At 32.3% G+C, this 13,317-nt stretch overlaps 1 protein-coding gene across 2 annotated transcripts in view; it reads left to right on the forward strand.

Moving 5' to 3' along the window:
- LOC149774315 (WASH complex subunit 4-like) overlaps positions 1 to 13,317 on the forward strand; it is a 121,980-nt gene that overhangs the window by 43,065 nt on the left and 65,598 nt on the right. For both annotated transcript variants that reach the window (XM_089945460.1, XM_089945461.1), the window contains exons 11-15: positions 3,228 to 3,345; positions 3,786 to 3,911; positions 6,723 to 6,830; positions 8,565 to 8,655; positions 11,185 to 11,240. In XM_089945460.1, the coding sequence (XP_089801586.1) occupies positions 3,228 to 3,345; positions 3,786 to 3,911; positions 6,723 to 6,830; positions 8,565 to 8,655; positions 11,185 to 11,240 (499 nt within the window). The remainder of the gene's footprint in view (positions 1 to 3,227; positions 3,346 to 3,785; positions 3,912 to 6,722; positions 6,831 to 8,564; positions 8,656 to 11,184; positions 11,241 to 13,317) is intronic.

Raw genomic sequence — 13,317 nt, forward strand, 5'->3', positions numbered from 1 at the left:
ACAGTATATATCAAGATTTTCAGTAAAATATATGATCCAGATCTGTCAGGTCATTGTAATGTGTTGGATCTGTTTGTAGTTGGGTTGATTGTACACAGGGCCAATTAGTCATTTAGTTTTCAACGGCAGCTTCACATTTGGTTTTTATTCCATTATTTTGTTCAGATGCCAAGCAAGTGATATTCTTTCAGCAACATGGTTTTGACATATGTTGATTTATTAAGAGTATTTAGATCCTAAAATTCATAAACAACATCATATTGTATCAAAAAAACTTGTTTTTCTGATATCCTACACACCTTTTTTTAGTAGTAAATGATTTCTTTCTTGATATAAATGTTACACACTGGCAAAAAGATCATATTTTTATAAAGATTTTTTTTAAAAAAATTAAAAGTATTTATCCACTAAAATAATTCAAACATTTAAAGCAACTGTTTTTACTATGCATGCTTTTTTTTGGTTGCCTATGCAATGCTTGAATATAGATGTAGATAAATATCTATAGTGATTATACAACTGGTACTTTTGCAGTTTAAAATTTCTCATTAAGTCTTCTTTGTATGGTTTCACCTTTTTGTCAAAAGTCTTATTTTGTAATTCTTTTCTTCTGAAATGTAACCTTCTCTTGTTAAGGTCAGATCTAACCTGACTTCTATTTGATTCTTGTTTATTTAGTTCCTTGCTCCTGAATTATTTTGTTTAGGACACAGCCAGTTAATTTTTTTTCTCAGGGTATCAATTTTCAAGTTTTAGCAAACTTGAGATTTGTTTATCAATACACCTATTTGTGGTTTTGGGACAGGGTTCTCATGTATTCATAGATGCAATTGGTTGATTTGTTTATAAATTTGTCATATGTGGTAACCACAAAATAATTAAATACTGGTACCACACACAATATTTTGAATTTATATTAACTTAAAGCTCTATTTACAATCAGCATTAATCATTAATTACAGTCAGCATTAATCATTAATTACAATCAGCAATTATTTTTTTAATGAACTGCATGGTTTTAGCACTGCTTGGTAAATTGATAGTGTTGAAATATTTGTAAACATATGGCAGTGGACAATAATTATGTTGTTTCAGATATTCAAGTAACATATATAATATTAAAGTGACATATTTAAAATGTTAAAAGTACATTTTTAAAATATTGAAGTAACATGTTTATAATATTAAAGTGATAATTTTAGAAAATTAAAGTGACATGTTCAAAAATTTAAAGTGACATGTTTGTAATATTAATATGACATGCTTCTGATATCAAAAATGACAAGTTTCAAATATTAAAGTGACATGTTTACAATATTAAAATGACATGTTTAAAATATTAAAGTAACATGTTTATAATAAATCAGAAAGTAGTAACCAATAATTTGCTTACACTTAGATTTAATGTCTGCTATGAGCATATAAACCATGAGAAAGAGACTGTGGTGCAGTTAAACCATGAGAAAGAGAATGTGGTGCAGTTAAACCATGAGAAAGAGAATATCATGCAGATCAACCATGATAAAGAATATGGTGCAGTTTAACCAGGAGAAAGAGAATGGTGCAGTTAAACCATGAGAAAGAGAATGTCATGCAGATAAACCATGAGAAAGAGAATGTGGTGCAGTTAAACCATGAGAAAGAGATTGTGGTGCAGTTTAACCATGAGAAAGAGAATGTGGTGCAGTTTAACCATGAGAAAGAGAATGTCATGCAGTTAAACCATGAGAAAGAGAATGTGGTGCAGTTAAACCATGAGAAAGAGATTGTGGTGCAGTTTAACCATGAGAAAGAGAATGTGGTGCAGTTTAACCATGAGAAAGAGAACGTCTTGCAGTTAAACCATGAGAAAGAGAATGTGGTGCAGTTTAACCATGAGAAAGAGAATGTGGTGCAGTTTAACCATGAGAAAGAGAACGTCATGCAGTTAAACCATGAGAAAGAGAATGTGGTGCAGTTTAACCATGAGAAAGAGAACATCATGCAGTTAAACCATGAGAAAGAGAATGTGGTGCAGTTTAACCAGGAGAAAGAGAATGTCATGAATATCAACCATGAGAAAGAGAATGTGGTGCAGTTAAACCATGAGAAAAAGAATGTGGTGCAGTTTAACCATGAGAAAGAGAATGTCATGCAGTTTAACCATGAGAAAGAGAATGTGGTGCAGTTTAACCATGAGAAAGAGAATGTCATGCAGTTTAACCATGAGAAAGAGAATGTGGTGCAGTTAAACCATGAGAAAGAGAATGTGGTGCAGTTTAACCATGAGAAAGAGAACGTCATGAATATCAACCATGAGAAAGAGAATGTGATGCAGTTAAACCATGAGAAAGAGAATGTGGTGCAGTTTAACCATGAGAAAGAGAATGTGGTGCAGTTAAACCATGAGAAAGAGAATGTGGTGCAGTTAAACCATGAGAAAGAGAATGTCATGCAGTTTAACCATGAGAAAGAGAACGTCATGAATATCAACCATGAGAAAGAGAATGTTATGTTATTATTCACAAAGTTAAAAAACTATTATTTGCTACATTGTCACACGCTTCAAATAATATGACTAATAGTTGAAACAATAATAGGAATACTAATACCTCAACTACTTCTACTGCTACTCATAATAATAATAATAATAATAATAAAAATAAAAATAATGATTCCATTAGTTAAAAATATTTATAAACAAATACAGTCAGACCTCATTGCAACAGAATATTTTAGTTCAGGAAGAAAGTTGATGGGCACAGTTATATTGTGAAGTAAATTTGATTACTTTAACAGTATTCGTCTTTTGATTTATGCAACGATTTCTGGGTAATGTGCATTTCCTTTATATGTGACACCTTACAATGATATCGTCTTCATTAACTTTCGCTGTTAGAGAATAGTCTTTAGATGTATTTCATTCAAAATGTTGCAATTGAGCATAAGAATAAACAAGATATTTAAAACAGTATTTATGATAGCATGGTATAAGAAACATATAGTTATATTTCTGACTTGTTCTTTTCATTTATTCATGCTCGTTTGACATTGAAAAGAGATGGACAATAACTTCTCACAATTAAAGACAAGATCTGTTATTATGACACAGTGATTGGAAATGAAATTAATCATTATTAAAAAAATTAAGTCTATATAAGATATCAAAATATTTTTACTTATCTTTGTTCTTCTTCTTCTTCTTCTTCTTCTTCTTTTTATTATTATTATTATTATTATTATTATAGAGAGGTGCAGAATTTCCAAGCACAGGTGGGTAGTTGGATGGTAGAGATGGAGTCCTATCTGGGAAGAGGTAAAACTCTCTTGGATGATCTTAACATCAGATCTGCCCTATTTTTACAGGTAAATTACCTGTATATACATATATGTACATTTCATTGTCTGCCTTTCCTTATGTCCTAAGTGTATTTACATTATCAGCTATCAAGACACAAAATATCACTTTTCTCAATTTTATTGTAGCATTATATACATTTTTATAGTATGCAGAGTGAAGACAGTTCTTTACAGCACAGTGTTCCTCTATTTGTCTCTTGAAAGAAACAAACTCCTTCTTTATTTGTCTATTTTTCAGTCAGTTTAAAAAAAAGTTGTTCTCCACTCTATCTCTGTCGTTTAGTCCATATTGTGACTTATTTTTTAACGTTTAAATGCAGTTTTCACTGTCATCTTGTATGATCAGTTGGTTTTATTATTTGTTGCAGGGATTATTTTATCCTCAGTTATATTTATTGTTTTGCAGTTATTATTTTATGCTCATTTAGATTTATTGTTTCTTGCAGGGTTTATTTTATGCACAGAATATTCAGCATCTGATACGGACTGTTATGAATCTGCATGTTAGCTTGCAGAAACCCATGACCAAAACTGCCGTCCTGATGCTCTGTAGGCTGGTGGAGCTGCTTAAGGTGAGAATAATTATACTTGTCTCTGTGAAGTAGAGGAGTGCGTTTGAATACCCCGGATCAAATTCAGGATCCCTGATTATCACATGTAAATTTACATTATTTTAAGACATTGAATACGGTAGTGCTGTTAACCACAAATTGTTTTAATATATATTTTGCTTTTAAGAAAATAAAACATAATTAGTAATCTAACACTCTCATCCAGAAGCACTTTCTAATGTAGTTGTTAAAAGCAAAGAAACACTTGACTTTAAAAATATTCTTGCACAATTTGGTACATGGTTAAGTATGGTCAGGTTATGGGAATTGAACCTGCAACCTCCTGGTCACAAGTCCAATGCCTTAACCACAGAGCCATCAGAACTGTCATGTATGGGATCCCACTCCCAATGGTTTTCCAAGTTATGACTGCAGGAACAGGGTATAGGTAACCCGTGAATCCATGCTGATGGCACGAGTTAACTCCCCTTGTAATGCAGAGTTATTCTGTGTACTAGAAGGGTAGGGGTGTGACAAATTTCTGTTATGAATCGGTGCCCAAGTTTTTGTATTTACCTCATGGCTACATCGGTTTTTTTTGCATCCTGTAATGAACCAGATAGTTATCAATCCAGTTTTATTAAAACCAAAATTGTAATAATTTAAGTAATTAAAAAAATACTCTGATATCAAGAAAGTTTTTTTTAAGCCAGTGAAAAAACAAGTTGGCATGCTTAACTTAGAACAAATTACCATTATGCAAAAACTGGTAACTTTGAATAGTTTAATGCAAATTTATGACATGGGTGGTGATGTTGACAAGAAGCACTAAATACTGCTGACATGACCCACAATTTGTGATCAATACTGCTGACATGACCCACAATTTGTGATCAAGCCAATCTCTAAACAAAGTGAGCCACAAGCTTATTTAACATCATAGTGAAGGAGAAACAATTGGTAGAATTAATGAATCACTTTGAGAACTGTGAACTCTGGGACTATCAGTGTTAGATTGAACTAATATATGGTTGCTGGTTTTTTTTTTATATATTTACCGCTGGAGAGTATCTAAGGGTAGATCAAGCAGTCATACATGTGAATAACTATTTTTGCAAAAATGGATTAATTTGTGTGATTCAAGTTATTATCTTTGTTTTCCCTCTTTCCAGTAGACTTGTTGATCTGGCCCCATATCATATTTCAGGCAGTCTTCTAGAAGACACTGATTTTTTAAGGAAAATATGGATTATCTTTCAGATTTTCAGATGTAAGATAATGTGAATAGATGTATATTATTTTGACAACACATTATGTATATTATTTTGACAACACATTATGTGTATTATTTTGACAACAAATTCTGTATATTATTTTGACAACAAATTATGTATATTATTTTGACAACACATTATGTATATTATTTTGATGACACACTATGTATATTATTTTGATGACACACTATGTTATAAAACGGATTGATCTTAGAACTGGGTCAAATTCGTAGACAAAGTTTCCACCCAGACTTACCATCAGTGGCATTATTTGTATACAATGAACAGTGTCATAGTTTTGTAAACAGTAAGAAAGAATAGCAAACACCAAAAATGCAACTAGATTTCTTATTTCTTAAAAAACATTGAAACATTATAATGTAGGTGTTGTTTATTGGCAAACAGGGATGTAATACAAGCGGGTTTACCACACTAGATGTTATACCTGCCAGGGTCATCAATAAATGATTGTGACAATACATATATTAAGTTTCCAGTCAAGATTTGGTAATACATAATTTTTATTGCAACACAGATTATCGAAAGAGGCAGAAAAGTAATTATATTATCATGTTTGAATATTTGGGTCAAAGACAGAACATACTGTTATACATGGGATTATGAAACTTGATGCAGAGATGCACACTGCTTGGTACTGCACCATCATCACAAAATAGGTCACTGTAGCCCATATTTTGTACTTTACTAACTTTGCTTAAATTTTGTGTTTAATTCTTTGAGTAATTTGTACTACAGTTGCACAAAAAGTATTCACAGAAAGGCTTTGAATACATTTCATCATATGATTCTGTACAAGGCCTGTACTGAGTGCATTTTTATTCTGTACAAGGCCTGTATTGAGTGCATGTCTATTCTGTACAATGCCTGCATTGAGTACATGTCTATTCTGTACAAGGCCTGTATTGAGTGCATGTCTATTCTGTACAAGGCCTGTATTGAGTGCATTTTTATTCTGTACAAGGTCTGTATTGAGTGCATTTCTATTTGTACAAGGTCTGTATTGAGTGTATTTCTATACTGTACAAGGCCTGTATTGAGTACATGTCTGTTCTGTACAAGGTCTGTATTGAGTGCATTTCTATACTGTACAAGGCCTGTATTGAGTGCATTTCTATACTGTACAAGGCCTGTATTGAGTACATGTCTATTCTGTACAAGGCCTGTATTGAGTGCATTTCTATTATTTATTTGTTGTTTATCCTTGGATACTGAGGGGTGTTTGATGGTTTCAGGTCTTGCAAATGTATTTCTTTATACACATGTTGTATATTCCTCTAAAGAAGTTATTTATAGTTTGCTTTATGAGCAACAATCAAACTGACATAATGATGATCACAAATTATTTTTGTTTTCAAAAAATACTTTGAAAGGGTAATGTATGTATCTGAAAAGGATCCATCATGATGATGTGAAAGTGCTTGATGGAATAAAGTAAAATTGTGTATATATATATATATATATATATATATATATATATATATATATATATATATATATATATATAATCATACAATTTAATTTAAACTTGTTTCTACAGGGAATAGAACACACATATCACAGGAGGACCATGATGATAGCTGAATATGTGAACCACATTATACAGGCCATGAGTTTCCAGCTTCTCAGCTCTATTTCAATGGCAAAGGTAATGTTATGATTATGATACACTGTAAAATAAAGTTATTAGTAATAGAAGTATTTCACTTTGGGGGATAATAGTCATGCATTTGAAGATTTTGAATTCATGTATGGATGTTAAATTTACTGTCAGCAGTTTCAACTGTAAAACAGCTATTTATTTCACATTCTCAGATGCTCCAATAAAAGTTTGTTATCACTATTTATCTCATTTAATTTGTGCTGAAAATTGTAAAATAATAGTCATTGTTTGTAACTTTAGTTACAATGAATCACATTACATCATTGGTGCCAGAATTTCCATCAGCATAGCATTGATTTTATGGATGCAGATATTAAAATTCAGCCAATCAGGCAGTGCTTTACTGTCAACATTAAAGCAACCAGGCAGTGCTTTACTTTCAACATTCAACCAATCAGGCAGTGCTTTACTTTCAACATTCAACTAATCAGGCAGTGCTTTACTTTCAACATTCAACCAATCAGGCAGTGCTTTACTGTCAACATTTGGCTAGTGAGCTAGTGCTTTATTTTTCAACATTAAACCAGAGAGGTAGTGCTGTCCATTTGCATACAAGTTGGACTGAACTTCTCACACATATCTTGAAGTGGACAGATTGATACCATATACTTTATTTTATTTTCTTTGACAGAAAAAGTAAGTGCTGTAATTCAGTACACTACCATTTCAGTACTTTGTAAGGATGAATGACAGCTACTTTTGAACTTCTCACTTCTGGGTCAGACTTTATGTGAGCTTAGAATCTCAAGTATGTCATGTATTAATATCAACACTGTGCTTTCAATACAAGACTTTAGGAGCTGTGGTGGCTCAATAGTTAGTGTTTTAGACTCATGATCGAAAAGGTACAGGTTTGAATTCTACCACTGGACCAGCCTTAGTCAACTACTATGAAGTGTCATTGGGCAAGTCACTTTGCTCCAATTGGTTTGGCCCTAAATAGCCTACTTGTTTTGCTGAGCAGTAAAGTACCAAACCAAAAGACTTTTTGTGATTTCTAGTTTGTCCTAAATGAAAATGTTGCCACTCTGATACACCATGGCAGCTATCTTGAAAATTTTGTTATTGCTTCTCCCACAAACTCAGTCTTATCAGCATGGAGTTTTCACTAGAGGCTAAGATGTCTTGTTGGTCCTAAATTGAAATGCTGGTCTGATGTTCAATATGGTTACCATGGTAGACTTCTTTAAAATATTTAAAACAGACCCTCAATATGGTGGCTACATTGACAATGCTGTTATCTCAGCACCTCCTAAATGGATTCCCATATCATTCATGGAGTTTTCACAAAAATAGGATTCCTTTGATACCGAGTCGGTCCTAAATGAAAATGGTGCCATGATAAATCCAAGATGGCTGCCATGATGGCCATCTTGAAAATCTTGTTGTCACTCCTTCCTTTGAATGGATAGTCATACTGACATTGGATTTACACCAAAAGACTTCTGATGAAGTTTACTTTGTTTTAAATGAAATTGTGCCAATCTGATTCCAATATGGCTACCACCACAGCTAATGTGAAAATCTTAATATTACTGAAGAATATCAGTGATACTTGCAGCACAGTTAAAAGGAACAAATGGTCTTATCTTGAATTCTTGGAAAATTGTTTAAGCCATTAGAGTGTCAGAACCTTCAAGGGTTTTTGTTTATTCCTTCATTTTCCTTGTTCCTCATCACTAGCTAATTAATTAACTCCATCTGCTCATTTTTATTCAGAAACGGATCATTTCTGACAAGAAGTACAGTGAGAGAAAGCTAGATGTTCTGTCAGCCCTAGTCCTGGCAGAATCAGCACTTGCTGGTCCTGGTAAGTTGTCTCCCTTGTCAAAAGCTCTCAAGTTTTAAGTTTTAAAGAAAAAGAATTCCCCAGCTTTCCTCAATGGTTATACTGGCTATTTAAAAATAACCTTGTATATCTTAGGTATAATTCAAAGAACCTTTAATTCCCTTTATTTTGGTGTATGATTCAAAAAAGTGCTAGCTCCACTTGGTCATTTTCACTTCCTGAACTGCAGTGGTAAATTGTATAAAAAAAGCTGATCACTTTTTTTACATTTTATATATTTGGTAATTCATTCATTGCACTTCAGAAGCTGATATTGTCTAGTCTGGCAAAATTAATTTTCCCTATTTTAGTAGCTGCTATGGTTAGTGTACTTTAGACTAATTCAGGCTGATTTTTTAGCACAAGGGAGCAATCATTTTAGTTAGCAGTGTACTTAGATCATGTACAATTTCCAAACGTACAATATCCTAAGAAATATCATCCACATTACAATAATGTAGCATTGAGGTATGCCAACATTCTCTCCATTGTGCATGTTTTAAATGCAAACAACTTCACCTTACATACATCATTCACTCAAAATACATAATAACTGGTGAACGCCCCCCCCCCCTTGAAAAGTATTAATAATCAACACAAGAAAATAAAAAGGAATATTCAGATTCTTGTGAATAAAATCTGGAAGGAGCACAATTATGTTTATTGGACATAAAAGAAGATTTTCAAGATGGCTGTAGTATGCAGGTGGCAATATTGGATGTCCAAGCAGCACTGTTTTCACTAAGACATCATAACGTGTCTTCTTAAAAAAAACTATTGTTTATAAGACTTTCTGTTCAGGAGGAGTAATAAGATTTTCAATATGACTGTCATGCTGGCCCAATCGGTTGTTTAGATCCACACCATTGTCATATAGGACCAGCTACATATCTTGATGAGTCTTGTAGTGAATACCTGAATTTATATTTACCTGATGTCAAGAGGAGTAGCAATGACACAGTGTTCATCTTAAAAATCTTGTTATCACTGCTTCTTTAAAATGGAAAGGCATATTGGCATTGGGTTTTCACCAGAATTATTATGTTTTTCTAGTTGGTCCTAAATAATAATAGTGCTAATCTTATACCCATTATGGCCACCATGGCAGCCATCTTGAAAATCTTGTTATTGCTACTTTTCCAGAACTGGTGGTCATGGGTTTTCACCAAAAAAACTTCTTACGATAGCTAATTTTTGCTATGTGCAAATATGGCTGGTATGAGAGCCATCTTGAAAATCTTGTTACCAGTACTCCTTCTGAATGGACAGTTGCATAGGAGTGGGGTTTACTCCAAAATTCTTTTAATCATGTCTGAGTTTGTTCAAAATAAAAATGGTGCCAATCATAGAGCCAGTTAATTTGAAAATCACATTGCTCAAGAATATTGGAGATAGATTCAACACACGGGAGTGACAAATACGAAATAGTTTTTATCATGCATTCCTGGAAATTCGTTATTGGACACTAGACTGTCAGTTTGTTTCTTTGTTCTATTAGATCATATCAGACTTGTTAAAGACAGCTCATTCTCATTATAAATCCATGTGGGTTTCTTGTTCAAACCCATGGTATATAAAAGAACCCATGGTATATAAGAGATGGCATTGCAGTTCTTGTTCAGACCCATGGTATGTAAGAGATGGCATTGTAGTTCTTGTTCAAACCCATGGTATATAAGAGATGGCATTGTAGTTCTTGTTCAAACCCATGGTATATAAGAGATGGCATTGTAGTTCTTGTTCAAACCCATGGTATATAAGAGATGGCATTGTAGTTCTTGTTCAAACCCATGGCATATAAGAGATGGCATTGTAGTTCTTGTTCAAACCCATGGTATATAAGAGATGGCATTGTAGTTCTTGTTCAAACCCATATCATATAAGAGATGGCATTGTAGTTCTTGTTCAAACCCATGGCATATAAGAGATGGCATTGTAGTTCTTGTTCAAACCCATGGTATATAAGAGAACCCATGGCATATAAGAGATGGCATTGTAGTTCTTGTTCAAACCCATGGTATATAAGAGATGGCATTGTAGTTCTTGTTCAGACCCATATCATATAAGAGATGGCATTGTAGTTCTTGTTCAAACCCATGGCATATAAGAGATGGCATTGTAGTTCTTGTTCAAACCCATGGTATATAAGAGATGGCATTTTAGTTCTTGTTCAGACCCATATCATATAAGAGATGGCATTGTAGTTCTTGTTCAAACCCATGGCATATAAGAGATGGCATTGTAGTTCTTGTTCAAACCCATGGTATATAACAGATGGCATTGTAGTTCTTGTTCAAACCCATGGTATATAAGAGATGGCATTGTAGTTCTTGTTCAGACCCATATCATATAAGAGATGGCATTGTAGTTCTTGTTCAAACCCATGGCATATAAGAGATGGCATTGTAGTTCTTGTTCAAACCCATGGTATATAAGAGATGGCATTGTAGTTCTTGTTCAAACCCATGGTATATAAGAGATGGCATTGCAGTTCCCTTGCCTTCATTTCAGGAACTAAAGAAAGAAGGTTAATAGCCAAACTTGCATTGGCTGTTGGAACAAAAATGGTAAGTGTATTCATAATATGTATAATATGTCCATAGGAAAATCACACACACACACACATCTCTTTCTCTCTCTCTCTCTCTCTCTCTATATATATATATATATATATATATATATATATATATATATATATATATATATATTCATATTTCAGTATTGAATATTTAAATTTTTAGAAAAAGGTTGCAACTAAAACTTATTCATTTTATGTGAATCAGGAGGATGTAGGAAATGGGGAATAAGAGCTGTAAATACAAAATTAAAATTTATCACTCAGTTGGCTAATTTGTGCAATCAGAATCATAACACATGCCGTTCTGTGCAATCAGAATGAAAATTAAAGTGCTATATTTTACTCATTTTTTCGTCTAAAGAATAAACCTACATGTAACTCATATATAATGAATACTAGGAGTAAATCTGTTTGCGTGTTTAATATATCAATATTTATCATGATACATATGTTTCACTCTACAGTAAATATCAGTGTACATAGTGAAATGTATCCTTGTGGGTTCAATGTTTCTTTGTTTATATAATGATACACACCCCATAACATAATACAGTATTATATATATATATATGGAATAATAGTTCAATGTTTCTATGTGGTGGTTTCACATTGAATAGGTTCTGTAGGTTCTGTTTGAATATTTGTATCACACTTATAAGAATATAGATATTCAATGGATTGGATTAATTACAAGAATATAGATACTCAATGGATTGGATTAATTACAAGAATATATATACTCAATGGATTGGATTAATTACAAGAATATATATACTCAATGGATTGGATTAATTATAAGAATATAGATACTCAATGGATTGGATTAATTACAAGAATATAGATACTCAATGGATTGGATTAATTACAAGAATATATATACTCAATGGATTGGATTAATTACAAGAATATAGATACTCAATGGATTGGATTAATTACAAGAATATAGATATTCAATGGATTGGATTAATTACAAGAATATAGATACTCAATGGATTGGATTAATTACAAGAATATAGATACTCAATGGATTGGATTAATTACAAGAATATAGATACTCAATGGATTGGATTAATTACAAGAATATAGATACTCAATGGATTGGATTAATTACAAGAATATAGATACTCAATGGATTGGATTAATTACAAGAATATAGATACTCAATGGATTGGATTAATTACAAGAATATAGATACTCAATGGATTGGATTAATTACAAGAATATAGATACTCAATGGATTGGATTAATTACAAGAATATAGATACTCAATGGATTGGATTAATTACAAGAATATATATATACTCAATGGATTGGTTAAATTTGACTAACTGCTGACTTTAAACCTGCTAATAAACATTCCAAACCTACAAAAACACAGTAATGACAGAAAATCTATCTGCAACAAAAAGGGTGTCATAAAAACAAGGACTACAGAAAGTAACCAATGGAACATCTACAGATATTATCAAATTGTTAATTCCTGTTTGGATTTTATCCATGAATATAGAATATATGGATTTACCAGATACATGTACTTCTTGTTTAGGACTCAACTATAGAATGTATGGATTTACCAGATACTTCTAGTTTAGACTCGGCTATAGAATATATGGATTTACCAGATACTTTTTGTTTTAGACTTAACTATAAAATATATATAAAATATATTGATTGACCAGATACTTCTAGTTTGGACTCGAATATAGATAATATGGATTTATCAGATAGTTCTAGTTTTAGACTCGAATATAGAATATATGGATTTACCAGATACTTCTAGTTTTAGACTTGACTATAGAATATATGGATTTACCAGATACTTCTAGTTTGGACTTGAATATAGAATATATTGATTTACCAGATACTTCTAGTTTAGACTCAGATATAGAATATATGGATTTACCAGATAGTTCTAGTTTTAGACTCAACTATAGACTATATGGATTTACCAGATACTTCTAGTTTTAGACTTGACTATAGAATATATGGATTTACCAGATACTTCTAGTTTTAGAATCAACTATAGAATATATGGATTTACCAGATACATGTACTTCTTGTTTAGG

Source organism: Sinohyriopsis cumingii, unplaced genomic scaffold (genome assembly GCF_028554795.1).
Source record: "Sinohyriopsis cumingii isolate HCF-2022 unplaced genomic scaffold, ASM2855479v2 utg000349l, whole genome shotgun sequence".
Taxonomy (NCBI): Eukaryota; Metazoa; Mollusca; class Bivalvia; order Unionida; family Unionidae; genus Sinohyriopsis; species Sinohyriopsis cumingii.